We start from the raw sequence: 16,684 nt of genomic DNA, 5'->3' as shown, positions 1-16,684 counted from the left end.
AAAACAGACATTGTTCCCCTCGTTTCCATTGCGTTCTTTATCCTATTAACACCAAGCAACACCGTTTTCTCACAAACTGCTGCGTGTGGGACAGTTGCGGCGGTTGCAGTAATGAGGAGGGCTCCGTGCACACAGCACACAGGGACCTCTGCAAGGCACTGAGCCGCTGCATGTAGTGTCACGTGACTGGCTGCCGCCAGGATGTCATTGCAGCTTTGGCGCCCTTCATGCGTTATCCAATCAGTGATCGCTACGTCATATTCGGGCGCCTGGCTCTTGCGTTCCAGCCGATGCTTCACTACATTTGTCATTAGTTCACGGAGATGGCAGAACACGCCGGGTGATGACTGATTGGGCATCATGGCAGAAATGAACGGAGTTGGCGGAAGAAAGCATCGCAAAGGGCGTAAGGCCGGACAGGCCGCCAGCAGGCGGGAGCTGCTAGCCCGCTCTGTGAGCAGCGCTGAGCTGTGTCTGCGGGACCGGGACTATGGCACCGCTTATGCCCACCTCCTGCTGGTGCTCAGCCTGGCCCCTGAGCTTAGGGAAGACTTTAAGGTATCTGCTGGTATGTGGGGCTCAGTCACATGTGCAGGGCAGGATCAGTGTCAGGGTTGTGGGGGGCGCTGTAATCCCAGGCTCAGCCAGAGCTCGGGTCCCGTGTGCTGGGAATGTAACCACTTGTTTTTCCTTGGGAATAAACCATTGTCACTTGCTCATCAGCACTGCCCCATTAACTAACTTTGTTCCTAGTGGTGTGTGTGTGTGGTGTGTTTTTCCACGGGCAGCAACTTGCGATCCTGTGAGCAAGTCCTAAATGTGAGCACCTCTGTACTTTTGTGGGCACAGCAGCTTCCCCCACGCCCATTTACGCACAGGGTTGTGGAGTCAGAGCCCATTTTGGTGAACCGACTCCAACTCCTAAAATATATAATAAATTGGGTACAGTAGTTCAATGCAGTTTGTGGGGAATATTTTTTTTCATAAGAATTTGGGAAAGTTATGAAATGTTATGGAAATTGAGGAGTCAGAGTTCTGACTTACCGACTCCACAACCCTGCTTACCCAGGGGGCACAGTAGCCACCTCCCCCATCCTGTGCCCACTTACCCAGGGGGCACAGGAGGGCCACCCTTTCTCATTAAGTAGTAAGTTTTCATCATTTGCATCATGAAATATGTGACCATTACATACTGTTACATGTATTCTATGGGTGTTACATCTCCAGTGCTGCTGCCGTTCTGACTGATGATAGTGGTCACTAAGCTTCCACCATACTAATCCATAGGGTGTTATTCACACCCAGCAAAACCACTTGCTTTTACCTACATGATGATGTTGCTGCAGTAAGCACATGGATTTGTGTGTGTCCTAAGTTTGATCAGTTTTTACATTTATTGCTATTATTTTCTATTGGACCAAAACAGGATCTGTTCTTGGCCACTAGAAAGTAATAATAAATGAAATTCTAGGTACAAGCACTGACCCAATACTTGTAGACTACTGATGCATCCTAAATACATTGAAAGAGGCCTTGGACTTGATATCAGCCGTGTCTGCACAGTGTGAATATGTCCTAGTAGTGCTGGATGTACTCTGGTTTGGTGTGTGACCATATGCTGTTAGATCCACTATTAGTTATATTTTATCCTTCTTCCTGCTGTGCTTTCTAGGAGACTTTCCAGTATGCCCTTTTCAAATGGGCAGAGGAGCTTTATGCTTTAAGCCGCAGTCAGGATCTGTTTAATTGTTATGAACAGGCTCTGGAACTCTTTCCGAAGGATGACGTGATCTGCAACAGTATGGGGGAACAGCTGTTCAGGTGAGACGCCGCCTCCTGGGAAGCCATGGTTTTCTCACCACTTTGTAATGTGCCATATGAAGGATATGGAGCTGTTGACTTCTTCTGTTCTATATCGGACATAGATTAGGATTTCGAGATGAAGCCGCTGGTTATTTCTACAAGGCTGTAAAGTTGAACCCAAACTCGGCTGATGCCAAAGAAAATTTCTTCCGTGTAGCAAATTGGCTGGTGGAACGCTGGCATTTTGTGATGCTCAATGATGTCAGGAGGAATCGGATGTATCAGAAAGCGATTGAAAATGCGGTACAGGCTGGCTGCAAAACTGTGCTGGATATTGGGACCGGCACCGGGATACTAAGGCAAGTCATGAGCAGGACACTGATCTACTGTCATAAAGTATCTAAGAACCTTCTCTGTATGGCCTTGCACTTGCTAACGTATGCCCCCAAGCCATAATAATGGCCCTGTTATGTGTTTCCAGCATGTTTGCCAAAAGCGCAGGTGCCCCCCATGTCTATGCCTGTGAACTCTCCAAGACCATGTTTGACTTGGCCTGTGAGGTTGTGGCTGCTAATCACATGGAAGACCAGATCAAGCTTCTGCACATGAAGTCTCATGATGTTCAAATCCCTGAACACATACCTGAAAAGTACGTAGAAAACACATTGATGTTGGCTTTTCTAAACCTGTTGCCATCTCCCATCCTTAGGCTGCAGGAAGTAACGGGCAGGCTCATGCCTCCTGTGCTAACCATAGGACTTGTGTTTTCGGGTGCTATCTAAGTCCTATATGGAGGGGGTGCAAGCTGTTCTCCGTGCCTAAGGTCACCTCTACTACCTCTGCTTCGGAGAGACATGCAATGGTGATGTTCTGCTGGAAGCATGATTAATGTTTTGTCATATTTCTGTGTGACTTATGTCTGTGCAGGGTCTCGCTGGTTGTTACAGAGACTGTCGATGCTGGACTGTTTGGTGAAGGGATTGTGGAAACTCTTATCCATGCCTGGAAGTACTTACTTCTAGAGCCTAAGGTCAGCAAAATAAACAATGCTCGAAATATTAAAGAGAAGCTATCATCACAAAATGATCTATTGGTATCTTAAAGTTTGGCAACTTTTTTTTTTTATTAAAAAAACAAAAGTAGAAATTTTGCAATTTTCACACTGGTCTCTGGGGATTTTGTAGGCTCCAACTTTCTGCCGTTTCAAGAAATGACACCTGCTCTTAGCTGCACTGAACAGATGCTGACCATATCTTTTGTATGATGTGTGCAAGGGTCATTGTGAAGGGAGGGGGAGCAGGTCAGCTGTGATATCACCTATTGTGATTGCTGGCTCCTGTGATATTAGCCGTGAATAGAGGTGTTACCTGTCACTGTAACCCTGCATCTGATAATATGGAGCCTTGCTGTAGAATCTTCTGTTTTTCTTTTTTTTTTTTTTTTTAAAAAGAACAAAACATTGCCTGTATATCTTAAAATTACATGTAACACAAAAATCTGATTTGATTTAAATAATAGGTCATTTTCTGATTTTTAGCTTCTCTTTTAAATCTGTTTTGTTTCTCAGCCCAAAGATGCCGGCTGTGCTGGGTATGGACAAGTCATACCTGCGGGTGCTGTTGTGTATGGCATGGTTGTGGAATGTCCAGAGATCCGCAGGCATCACAGGTAAGTGTGAATATGTGTAAGCTTAAAATATATATATATATTTTTTTTTAAATGAAAGTTAACAAGAAAATAAAAAACTATCCATATAATGTCCCTCTTACTCTAAATTATAAGAATATTATCAGCTACTGCGGAGTTAAGTGACTATAATAAAAGCATGAGGCTGTATTCTCCATACATGCCGAGCACCAAGGCCATGTGGCTGTGTACTGTGGAGAGGTATGGGCTTCATGCTGTGACATACAGGCAGCATACTATTACATAATGAGCGTGTCATTCCTGTTATCTGAGATAATCCTACATCATGGTAATAACATGATCTCCGATTGCATTGTCACTGCATGTGCAAGTCGTGTAGTAGAGCCACCACCTTGGTCTAATGCCTGGGATCAGAGAGATCTTTCATCCCAACCTCTTAGATGCTGCGATCAAAACTGACTGTTGCATCTAAGTGGTTACAAAGAGTTCCCTTTGTCTTATCCTTTCTGTGGCAGCCGGGATCACTCCACCCCCCCCCTCCTGTCATGTGAATATGCCTATTAGGTTGATTATTAGTAAATCACAGTAAAGGGAATGTCTGGGTACTACATTTTATCTGGTGGCTGCCAGTTGTGAACGCAGTGGCACTGTGCAGCTCCATTCAAGGTGTAGAGGCTGCTGCTGGGTGCTGCAGAGCTGATCTTTTTTCTATTTGGAGCAAGTAACAGCTGATCAGTGGTGGTGCCGTGTGTCTGACCTCCACTAATGTGGAAGATCCATCTTATGGATAAGCCATCAATGTGATCTTCTCTGACGACCCCTTTTTAATAGTTATTACGCATTTAGAATTTTCTTTGCTTAGGGTGTGTGTAAATGAAGTTGCCGGTATGAACATAGAAGAAGTTGTGCAGTTTTCCACTCCGGTACGTTGCACTCACAAATCTAGTGAGACAAATGAGCCGTACGCTACTGAAAAGATGAGCAGAGTAGCCGGGGGATACAGAGCGCTGAGCCGGCCTTTCCAGGCACTGACCGTAGACTTCAATAGCCTGCAGGTAATTATTATTGCTGGACTTTCTTCTAAATGTTGAAGCGTGGATGTACTTGTGCTTGATCAACTGGTGCCATGCTGTAATGTACGCCGAGAGTTCCAGTAACACATAATGTATAATTTTAGTTTTTTTTTATGATGTGAAGAAAAGTACATGTCATTATGAGAGTAACTCTGCATATACCGCCTTGTGCTTTAATGCTAGGATTTGGAAAGCGTTGCATCTGGAAAGTCCTGCCGGATCTCTGTCCCGGTCCAAGAACAAGGGCATCTTGACTGTTTTATAACTTGGTTTGTTCTGCATCTGGATAATGAACACAGTCTGTCAACTGGACCTGATGAAGAGACGTGCTGGGAGCAAGCCGTATTCCCTATCCAAAGTCTGCCTGGTGAATGATAACATATTATTTATATAAAGACTTATCTTTAGTTTTGGTAACTTTGAATAGAAAATGGTTAACCATGCCATCTCTTCCAGTGGCTCTCTGGTGGTAAACATACATGATCCGGTTGGACTTTAAGCCGTGCAAAACCTCTTAAAGTTGACCATACGTCTTGGATATCTGTTGGCTAAGTGCAGCTTTGGATGACCACTTTTCTTCCATTCCCCCTCTCCCTCATGCATGCACGCTCTATTTGGCCAAGCGCCATGTGTTCTGAATTGGGAAGGGGAATAAGTCACTCCAACTATCTCTGGAAGCGGCTTATCTCCTCTGACAAAAAAAAAAAAAAAAGAAAAAAATGGATCAAGCGTTTAGATATTCCAATCCTGTCCCAAAGTAAAGTGACCTCAATAGACTTTTCATAGTTGACTAGTCCTGTCACAATCATTGGGTTCTTCTGACATTAATCTGATATGTATGGTCATCCTTTGACCATAGTTATTCCATAGACTAAGTACCGGCTGCTGCTTATCTCACTTAAAGTGAATCTGTCAGCAGGTTTTTGCTACCTCGTCTGAGAGAAGCCTGATGTAGGCAAAGAGACCCCGATTCCAGCAATGTATCACTTAGATTACTGGGTGCAGCCATTCTGACAGAGTTCTTAACTTTCTCAGCTCTGCTGCATTGCTAAATCTAACCCTGCCCACACCACAACTCTCTATGTACATTGTCTATTGACAGTGATCTGCTTATTACAGGAGAGCGCAGAGTCGGACTAGCAGTCGCGTGCACATCTGACCTGGCAATGATAATCTAGTGATAAAACCTTTAGTGTAAGTAATCAACAGCACACAGCTTAATAAGTGACACCTTTATTGAATTCAGTCTTTTTAACCCCTACCCCATGCAGTCCTCAGATTACATAGCAAAAACCTACTGACAGATTCCCTTTAAATGGGATGATGTCAGAGGAGACTTTTTTTTTTTGGCCAAATTCATTCCTCTCAATACAATCTTTTTATGTTTCTGGTCAGATTTATGGTAAGTCTCCCCTCCCCTGATATTGCAAGTAGCCTTGTTCTCCAATCAGCAAGCTTCTTTACTTTGGACAGTCCCTACTTGTCTTATTGGGAGTATATCAGCAGAAATATTTGGTACTCCTCATAGGCTGTAGTGTATTTCCACCACCTCTTCAAAAATTGATAGCTCTCACTTTTGGCGGAGGTGGATAACAAGCGAGTGGGAAGGTTCAGTGAACTATTTGGCCACGCTGAGGATGCTCCGAGCGCCTGCACATGGTTTACACAGTCAATCTGTGCTGACAATTTCTGATTAAAGCTCCTCACTCCAGAAGGGATGGTGCGCTAGTAAGGGCCCAGCCCTCATATACTGTCTATCCAAAGAACTATGCACTCATAGATGTGAGAAGAAATTTATTTACATGCCTAAAGTGAGGTTATGACGTTTTAGTCATTGACTCTGACCTTCCATCAGGGGAACACATGGTTTTTGTGTTGATCACTCTGTTCGCAAAAAATGCATGGACATGTGAACTGCCGCATAGTCTATAATGGGTAAAAAACGGACGTCCGAATGAGCCCTAAGAGTCCCTTGACAATAGACTGATCTTCACTCTGATCAACTCTTCAACAGGTACTATGTTATCTTAATATAAGTGCCATAGTTTAGTAAAGTGTACATTTTTAGTTTTCTTCATGAACCACATACAATGTATGTATCATATGTTTCTGTATATATAGTATACGCATATATAATATCCATACCCATATGTGTACCCTTCTTGTGTTCCTCCACAGCTGATGGTTATATTGTTAACCGTGGAGATACAGTAGTACTGGACGTACATTGTCCTGACTGTTACCTAAGGTTAGACATAGTCACTGTGTTTAGAGGAGGGGAAGACGACCGCGGCATTCCCTCTGATGACATGGCAATGGAGAATGAGGCGGACTTGTGCAATGCTTTGGCCAGTCTTCACACCACACATCACAAGGACACTGGACAAGAACTGTGTATACTGGAGCCCAGTGAGATAGCCCTGCTTAATAATGTTATATACCATGAGAACTTCCGCCACGCTATAAGAAAAGTCATATCTTCTCTGGCACTTAGAGAGAGTGGCACTTTCAGGAATGACAAGAATATGGCGGCTCCAGAAGAACGTTCTTCAGACCCTCTGTACATACTGGATGTGTCTGAAGGGTTTTCTGTTTTACCTCTGATTGCTGCACAGCTTGGAAAAGTGAAGTCTTACAGCTCCGTGGAAGAGAAGCAGCACCAAGCTGCCCTGGAGAGGTTATCGGAGAGGAACGGGATCTCAAAAGAGAGGCTGGAATTTTGGCTGAAGCAACTGGAAGCAAGTGATGATGTTTTACAGAGACCCAAGTCTGACAAGTCGTGGAGCATCATTATTCTAGATGTCATTGAGTCTTGTGGTCTGATCAGACAAGAGGTGATGGAGAAATGCGCCATTGCAAGGTAAATGAGCTGCCGATGTAATCTTTCCTGTTTTTGTTGTTGCTTCATGTTTTAGGGAATAGAAGAGTAATTGTTGTATGACGAAAAGTTCACCAGAATCTTAATAGGTCAGTGTATAGAAACAGAACTCTACGTCCAAATCTTATGTATTCACCTCTATATTGTACGTTCCAGCCACTTATGTTTTGCAGAATACTTTTTGCACCTGGGATATCTGTTTCATGTACTCTTTGTACCTAATGTGTTAATTTCTCTTGTTCTAGGTGCTTGCTTCAGTCTGGAGGAAAGATATTCCCTCAGTGTGTGGTCATCCATGGCATTCTGGTAGAGTCCCTCACTTTGATGCAGGAGAGTGCGGTTCAAGGCACAGAACCCACCCTAGGTTTTAACATAGCGCCATCTATTAATCAGTACAAGGTGAGATGAAATGTGTTCAAAAGTCAAATCCGATGTCAAAACTGTGAAATCTGTTTAATGTGTGAATTATATATATATATATAGATAGATAGAGCATTGTGAAAGTATTTGGCCCCCTTGAACTTTTCTACCTATTGCCACATTTCTGGCTTCAAACATAAAGATATAAAATTCTAATTTTTTTGGGAAGAATCAACAACACGTGGGACACAATCGTGAAATGGAATGAAATTTATTGGATATTTTAAACTTTTTAAAAAAAATAAAAAATTAAAAGTGAGGCATGCAATATTATTCGGCCCCTTTACTTTCAGTGCAGCAAACGCACTCCAGAAGTTCAGTGAGGATCTCTGAATGATCCAATGTTGTCCTAAATGACTGGTAATGATAAATAGAATCCACCTGTGTGTAATCAAGTCTCCGTATAAATGCACCTGCTCTGTGATAGTCTCAGGGTTCTGCTTCAAGTGCAGAGAGCATCATGAAGACCAAGGAACACACCAGGCAGGACCGAGATACTGTTGTGGCGAAGTTTAAAGCCGGATTTGGATACAAAAAGACTTCCCAAGTTTTGAACATCTCAAGGAGCACTGTGCAAGCAATCATATTGAAATGGAAGGAGTATCAGACCACTGCAAATCTACCAAGACCCGGCCGTCCCTGTAAACTTTCATCTCGAACAAGGAGAAGACTGATCAGAGATGCAGCCAAAAGGCCCATGATCACTTTGGATGAACTGCAGAGATCTGCAGCTGAGGTGGGAGAGTCTGTCCATAGGACAACAATCAGTCGTACACTGCACAAATCTGGCCTTTATCGAAGCGTGGCAAGAAGAAACCCATTTATCAAAGATATTCATAAAAAGTCTTGTTTGAAGTTTGCCACAAGCCACCTGGGAGACGCACCAAACATGTGGAATAAGGTGCTCTGGTCAGATGAAACCAAAATCTAACTTTTTGGCCACAATGCGAAACTATTTCTTTGGCGTAAAAGCAACACAGCTAATCACCCTCAAAACACCATCCCCACTGTCAAATATGGTGGTGGCATCATCATGGTTTGGGCCTGCTTTTCTTCAGCAGGGACAGGGAAGATGGTTAAAATTGATGGGAAGATGGACGGAGCCAAATACAGGACCATTCTGGAAGAAAACCTGTTGGAGTCTGCAAAAGACCTGAGACTGGGACGGAGATTTATTTTCCAACAAGACAATGATCCCAAACATAAAGCAAAATCTACAATGGAATGGTTCAGAAATAAACGTATCTAGGTGTTAGAATGGCCAAGTCAAAGTCCAAATTCTCTATTTGGGTTCAGGTCTGTGGAAAGAGCTGAAAACTGCTCTTCACAAACACCCTCCATAGAGACATACCCCAAGCGACTTGCAGCTGTAATCGCAGCAAAAGGTGGCGCTAGAAAGTATTACATACTAGAAAGTATGTAGAACCCCCAATTCTTTGCTTTGCAAGACATTTCACAAACCTTTCCCATGACTAAGGGGCCTAATATGTCTACAGTTCATTTGCGTCAATGCATATGATAGAACTGTTTGATGGGCTTGTTACCCACCAAACAGATTATTAAGCAATTATCTGGGAGAAAGGAAGGGCAGCGGGTAATGTGTTAGATGTGGTGCATTTTTGTACATTGACAATATGATTTATCTTCCTTACTACTTACAGAGAATCTGTCATCATGACAGACACCAGATTCTATGGATGTGATTCTTTTCTCTTTGCTTGCTCCCCCTCCCTGCCCTCAGTTATCCTGAAAACAGTCTATGCTGCATATGCTAATTACATATTTACAGTCATAGCCAAAAGTGTTAGCACCTTTTGAAATTGTTCCAGAAAATGACATATACCTCCCAGAAAATTTTTGCAATTACACATGTTTTGTGTGTTTGGAACAACACAAAAAGGAGAGAAAGAGGCAAATTGGACATAATTTCACTCACAACCCCCGAAATGGACCAGACAAAATTGTTGCCACCTTTCCAAAAATGTGGGTGAACAACTTTGTTTCAAGCATTTGATGCTCGTTCAAACTCACCTGTGACAAGTAACAGGTGTGGGCAATATGAATATCACACATGAAACCAGATAAAAAGGGGAGAAGTTGACCAAATCTTTACATTGTGTGTATGTGTGGGCCACACTAAGCATGGAGAACAGAAAGAGGAGAAGAGAACTGTCTGCGGACTTGAACCAAAATTGTTGAATAGTATCAACAGTCTCAAAGTTACAAGTCCTTCTCCAGAGATTTTGATGTTCCTTTGTCCACAGTGCTCAACATAATCAAGATGTTTACAACTCATGACACTGTAGCTAATCTCCCTGGACTTGGACGGCAGAGAAAAATAATTGATGAAAGGTTGCAATGCAGGATAGTCTGGATGGTGAATAAGCATCAAAAAAATTCAAGCTGTCTTACAGGCTCTGGGTGCTTCAGTGTCAGCGCGAACTAAATGTTTGAAAGCAAGCCCAAAAAATCCTTCTGAGGAAGCGTCTTATGGACAAATAAAGAGCTTTTTGGTAAAGCACATCATTCTTCTGTTTACCAAAAATGGAATGAGGCCTACAAAGAAAAGAACACAGTACCAACAGTCAAATATGGTGGAGGTTCAAATATGTTTTGGGGTTGTTTTGCTGCCTATGGCACTGGGTGCCTTGACTGTGTGAAAGGCATCATGAAATCTGAAGATTACCAAAGGATTTTGGGTCGCAATATAGTGTCCAATGTCAGAAAGCTGTTTGCATCCTAGGTCATGGATCTTCTAGCAGTACAATGACCCCAAACTTAATTCAAGAAGCACCCCAAAATGGATGGAAACAAAGTGCTGGAGAGTTCTGAAGTGGCCAGCAATGAGTCCAGATCTAAATCCCATTGAACACCTGTGGAGAGATCTTAAAATTGCTGTTGGGAGAAGGTGCCTTCAAATATGAGAGACGTGGAGCAGTTTGCAACAGAAGAGTGCTCCAAAATTCCAGTTGAGAGGTGTAAGAAGCTTATGATGGCTATAGGAAGTGATTGATTGCAGTTATTTATTCCAAAGGGTGTGTAATCAAATATTAAGTTGAGGATGCCAGCAATTTAGTCCGGCCCATTTTTGGGCTTGTGTGTGGAAATATGTTCAATTTTCTTATTTTTTTTTCCTCTTTTTTTGTGTTCCAATATACACACAGGAAATAAATGTGTATAAAAAACACTTATGATTGCAATAATTTTCTGGAACAAATTCAAGGGTGCCGACACTTTTGGACATGACTGTAGGAGTCATGCTCTACTGTTTGTCAGGAGCTGAGCTAGCATCATACCTGGCAAATGCTGGCTGTGATGTACTGCTATCATTATGTGATTGTTATTAATGGCTGTCAAGGATGCAAGTGCATGTACACGCTTAATGCATGTTGGTGCACAAATCATCAAGATCCGCTGTTGGCAGTTGCCGACCAGTGATGTCCCAGATGTGCTCGATGGGAGACACGTCTGGATACTCAAGGCATCATTGTGTATGGATTGTTTTAAAGCAACTGTAAACTGTGAAGACCTTCCACTTTGTGGAGCTCGGGGCTTCCTTTCTGTTTCTGCTTATATATGGAGAAATGGCAGGACACTGAGTATACAATACAGACCAAAAGTTTGGACACACCTCATTAAAGATTTTTCTGACTATGAAAATTGTACATTCACACTGAAGGCATCAAAACTATGAATTAACACATGTGGAATTATATACTTAACAAAAAAGTGTGAAACAACTGAAAATATGTCTTATATTCTAGGTTCTGCAAAGTAGCCACCTTTTGCTTTGATGACTGCTTTGCACACTCTTGGCATTCTCTGGATGAGCTTCAAGAGGTAGTCACCGGAAATGATTTTCACTTCACAGGTGTGCCCTGTCAGGTTTAATAAGTGGGATTTCTTGCCTTATAAATGGGGTTGGGACCATCAGTTGTGTTGTGCAGAAGTCAGGTGGATACACAGCTGATAGTCCTACTGAATAGACTGTTAGCTGCTTTTTTCTTGCCATAATACAAATTCTAAGTAAAGAAAAACGAGTGGCCATCATTACTTTAAGAAATGAAGGTCAGTCAGTGCGAAAAATTGGGTAAACTTTAAAAGTGTCCCCAAGTGCAGTTGCAAAAACCATCAAGCGCTACAAAGAAACTGTCACCAGCCTCAGAAATTGCAGGTTAACAGCAGCTCAGATTAGAGACCAGGTCAATGCCACACAGAGTTCTAGCAGCAGACACATCTCTTGAACAACTGTTAAGAGGAGACTTTGTGCAGCAGGCCTTCATGGTAAAATACCTGCTAGGAAACCACTGCTAAGGACAGGCAACAAGCAGAAGAGACTTGTTTGGGCTAAAGAACACAAGGAATGGACATTAGACCAGTGGAAATCTGTGCTTTGGTCTGATGAGTCCAAATTTGAGATCTTTGTTTCCAACCACCGTGTCTTTGTGTGACGCAGAAAAGGTGAACGGATGGACTCTACATGCCTGGTTCCCACCGTGAAGCATGGAGGAGGAGGTGTGATGGTGTAGGGGAGCTTTGCTGGTGACACTGTTGGGGATTTATTCAAAATTGAAGGCATACTGAACCAGCATGGCTACCACAGCATCTTGCAGCGTCATGCTATTCCATCCAGTTTGCGTTTAGTTGGACCATCATTTATTTTTCAACAGGACAGTGACCCCAAACACACCTCCAGGCTGTGTAAGGGCTATTTGACCAAGAAGGAGAGTGATGGGGTGCTACGCCAGATGACCTGGCCTCCACAGTCACCAGACCTGAACCCAATCGAGATGGTTTGGGGTGAGCTGGACCGCAGAGTGAAGGCAAATAGGCCAACAAGTGCTAAGCATCTCTGGGAACTCCTTCAAGATTGTTGGAAGACCATTTCCGGTGACCACCTCTTGAAGCTCATCAAGAGAATGCCAAGCGTGTGCAAAGCAGTCATCAAAGCAAAAGGTGGCTACTTTGAAGAACCTAGAATATAAGACATATTTTCAGTTGTTTCACACTTTTTTGTTAAGTATATAATTACACATGTGTTAATTCATAGTTTTGATGCCTTCAGTGTGACTGTACAATTTTCATAGTCAAGAAAATACAGAAAAATCTTTAAATGAGAATGTGTGTCCAAACTTTTGGTCTGTACTGTATGTGTGCACAATTAAATGGAATGAAAAATGTTATTGCTATTATTGTATTCAAAAATAAACAGATCCTGTAACTATTTCTTCCAGGTGCCTGTGCATGTGTTCTTGAACCTCTCCACCCTGCCTTGTGTCCATTTAAGTGATCCAATAGAATTGCTTGGGCTGGATTTAATGAACCCATATTCTAACCAACTAAGCTTAGCTACTGAAATAAAGGTAATGTCAACTGTCCAACATTACTATTCTGTAATTTTCTTTACCTACGAGATGTATAAATGTTTGTTTTTTTTATATTTATTTGCGTTCGACTTAGATGTGTATCCTGCATCTAGTTTAAGAATATCTTCATTAAGGCTTGACCTTCCCAGTAATACATGCTGGATAGAAGTTCTGTGCATTCAGGATCCTATCTTCACGGTTTGTCATGTGTCTTCTGCAGCCCATGAGAGATCTCTCCTTCTTGGTGCTGACACACACTGTTGTTGAGGGTGCCCTGGGTGCTCTCATTTTCTCTACACTCCTATACAGCCTGTGTGATCTCTTCCCCCCCCTGCATATAGCCTCTGTGCTTAATTCCCTACCTACCCTGATACATTGTAACCTTTGTGATTTCTTCCCCTTCCCCCTGCAGATGACCTGTGTGCTGAACTCCCTTGATCAGGGAAGGCAGGTCACTGAAATAAGAGTGACCTGTCAGACACAGGAGGCAGGCGGTTGGCTGGTAATGGGGAAAGACAGCAGGAGAGCTGTAAATGCCATGTCCACCCCAAAAGCACTTGAGGTCCCTTTGCATACATTTTCTACATTGGATCCCTCAGAAATGTTTTGTACAATTTAAGGTATGGGATTAATTTGCATTAAAGCTCCTGAAACAGTGTGCTGTTAGTCAGTCCTGCTGCTCTGACACAGATCTATGTTGAGGAGTTAGGCTAGGGACACACTGTCAGGCACAAACGCTCAGGAGGTGTAGGCCACTGTTGGCGCATATAAGTAACAAGCAGACAAATACTGTCCATAGGAGGGCCAAAAGTGAATCGGTGCTTGTGGGAACATAAAAGAAGTTGTCCACTACTTGGACAACTCCTTCTCATACCCCATGCTTGGCCCCGATTTAAAAAAAAAAAAAAAAAAAAAAAAAAAAAAAATCTTATACTCCCATTCCTGCTGTGTCGACACTCGCTCTCCCCGGGGCTCACTTGTGGTTGTTGTGACACATGACCCTGGCGCCCACTCAGCACTGGCGTCAGTGTCCCCCCCCCCCCCCCCCCCCCCCATCTCCTGTCGAATTGAACGCGAAGAAGTCAGAGATCAGCCGCAGCGCGGACTTCCTCTTCGTGTTCGTCCGAAGGAGGGGACAGTGATGCCAGCGCTGATTGGGTGCCAGGGTCACGTGTCATAACAGCACGGGAGCTCCGAGACCGTGAGTGCTGACACTGCTGGATCGGCGCCAGCACAGGAGGGGAGTATAGGCTTTTTTATCTTATCGGGGCCAAACATTTCGGATCAAGAAGGGGTTGTCCAAGTAGTAAATAACCCCTTTAAAGTTTGTCGCTTAGAGCTCTCACTGTATACATTAGGCTAAGTGCACAAACTCTACAGCAGCAAATTGGGAGGAACCTTTTAGTGAATTTTCGATCGTTGCATAATTAAAGTAGTAAATAAATTGATCCAAAAAATGAGTGTAAAGGAGCTGGCCTGTTACTACTCTGCATCTTCTGCTCCTCACGACCTGTTCTGTCCTGATTTTGGGGGCAGTGTTATGTCATTTCCCCTGTGAAGGTGCTGCAGTGAAATCGGACACATTACTGGGGGTCACGGCAGCAGGACCTCCTCGTCGTTATTCAGAGTACCTGTTCATGTATTTCAGTTCTGTGTACGTTTTGTGCCATTTGTTTTTTTTATCATACAAATAATTGGAAGAATATTTTTTAAGTGTCTCTTTTGAACTGGTCCATGAAATATGGATGGTACACGGATGCCATCCATTCATTGTACACATTAACTTGTGTGAGTTCTGTCAAAGTAGGACATGGCTCCGATTGTTAAATGGACCCTGTATACCATTTGATTGTGTTGTCCTTGGGGAGACAAAATGACAGTCCATGGACCATAAATCCTGACGTGTGAATAAGCCCTTATTATTGTGAGTAACAACAAGAAGAGATTGTCCAAAGTGGACAACCTTGTTATGCCTGCATACATTGTGTGTTTATATATAGTCAAGGCTAAATTTGGCAATATGGAGATTATTAGGAGAAGGATGCACAGGGCTAGAAAATAAAGTGTTCTTCTTTTTTGGCATTTTACCTTTTCGGTACAACTAGCGGCCACAGTGATGAACCCTTTAATTGCCTAGGTGCAGTGATACCAGCTTGGGGAGTATATAGCAATAGTATAGCTATGTCTCCTCTTCTCTGGGGTCAGATGTTCTGTATAAAGCAGATTTAGCACTATGTTGCATCTTGTCTGGTTTCCTAGCAAGGAGTCTGCCTTGGATCACTCGAGTCAGTGACATTTCCCTTTCTCTTACTGCCATGTATGAATACACTTGGTGAACGGTTACCATAATTTCTGTTAGGCTAAGTTCACACGATCGTACTTTACATTCCGAGTGCTGTCAGTGAAAAAACTGATGGCACTCGGACCAGTGTTATTCAGTGGGGTTGTACAGGCGTGTTCCCCTCCTGGATCAAATCTACATGTGAAAAAAATCACAGCATGCATTAGTTTCTTCCGTGTATTGGATGAGAGTCGCCTATTCAAATCTATGACTGCATGGTCAAAATGGGATCCCAGTAGGGTCAACCATATGGCATCCGATGTTTACAGGTACATTGCAATTCTTTCACCTTGTAAATTGTATTTGTTCTTGTAAATTTTGATAACTGTAGATGTATAAAAATGGCTGATAGATCTCATGCGGATGACTTTTGAGATGAAACGCTGACTATTCTTTTTACACGCTCGTATGATCTCATAAACCATGAATACCTTTTTACTTCCTTCTTCTAGGTACGAATCTGTAAATCAGGACAAGTGACTGCTGTTCCATTCTGGTATCATCTCCATCTCGATGAAGATTTTCATTTGGACACATCCAGTGAAACGTCACATTGGAAACAAGCAGCGTTTGTGCTAGACGAGCCGCTGCGAGTTGATGAAGGGCAAGAAGTCGTTCTTGGTGTACATTTCCAGAACAGCAATGTCAGTATGACTTTGAAACGACCGTCATTGTGACTTCTGGAGAATAACATAGTTGCCAAACATGTGTATATTACGCTGACAATTTTAGCATACATGCTAAGTAGACTTTGTTCCTGAAGTTTAGCATATTGTATAGTATTTTATCTATACAACCAAATAAAATGATACTGAAGAAAAATGTGTTGTAGGGAAATTTTTATAAAATAGGGCAAGAATAGCGCTCAGAATTGGCAAATCTTATAATCTCAAGTGATTATTAACCAAGAAAGGTAAAGTTACACATTTTGGGAGGGGGAGAGGGAGCTTCCAAATGTAAGTACCCTCCCCACCCCATATCCACATTAGCGTTGTGGAGTGGATCTTTATTTATACCCAAGTGATGTAGTGTTTTTTTTATTCCATAACACACAAGTAAAAGATACAAGACAAATTGGTCTGCTGCTATGGAACCCTCAATACATTTCTGGGTGGGTGACTCCCAACCCCCCCCCCCCCCCCCCCCTCTCATCCAA

General features: G+C 42.8%; 1 protein-coding gene across 2 annotated transcripts; it reads left to right on the top strand.

Moving 5' to 3' along the window:
* Positions 1-240: 240 nt before the first annotated feature.
* Positions 241-16,350, top strand: PRMT9 (protein arginine methyltransferase 9). 2 transcript variants are annotated; one of them, XM_073642510.1, is made up of 12 exons: positions 241-558; positions 1,673-1,821; positions 1,926-2,162; positions 2,285-2,452; positions 2,731-2,833; positions 3,371-3,471; positions 4,313-4,505; positions 4,707-4,890; positions 6,702-7,383; positions 7,647-7,800; positions 13,056-13,184; positions 15,981-16,350. In XM_073642510.1, the coding sequence occupies exons 1-12, from the start codon at positions 361-363 to the stop codon at positions 16,203-16,205; spliced, it is 2,523 nt and encodes an 840-aa protein (XP_073498611.1). In that variant the 5' UTR covers positions 241-360; the 3' UTR covers positions 16,206-16,350. The 2 variants fall into 2 exon arrangements, with proteins under 2 accessions (XP_073498611.1, XP_073498612.1); XM_073642511.1 differs by lacking the exon at positions 15,981-16,350 and adding an exon at positions 13,600-13,807.
* Positions 16,351-16,684: the final 334 nt, after the last annotated feature.

The sequence above is a fragment of the Phyllobates terribilis genome, unplaced genomic scaffold, assembly GCF_046119375.1.
Source record: "Phyllobates terribilis strain yellow unplaced genomic scaffold, ASM4611937v1 Scaffold_1__5_contigs__length_1240528914, whole genome shotgun sequence".
NCBI classification, from domain to species: Eukaryota; Metazoa; Chordata; class Amphibia; order Anura; family Dendrobatidae; genus Phyllobates; species Phyllobates terribilis.
Note: the sequence above shows the minus strand (reverse complement) of the source record. Positions and strands in the feature narration are given on the sequence as shown.

Coding starts and splice junctions, on each gene's coding strand:
- PRMT9 (XM_073642510.1), top strand. CDS start 361: ATGGCAGAAATGAACGGAGTTGGCGGAAGAAAGCATCGCAAAGGGCGT. Junction 2,834..3,370: donor ACTTACTTCTAGAGCCTAAG/GTCAGCAAAATA, acceptor TTTGTTTCTCAG/CCCAAAGATGCCGGCTGTGC. Junction 7,801..13,055: donor CATCTATTAATCAGTACAAG/GTGAGATGAAAT, acceptor TATTTCTTCCAG/GTGCCTGTGCATGTGTTCTT.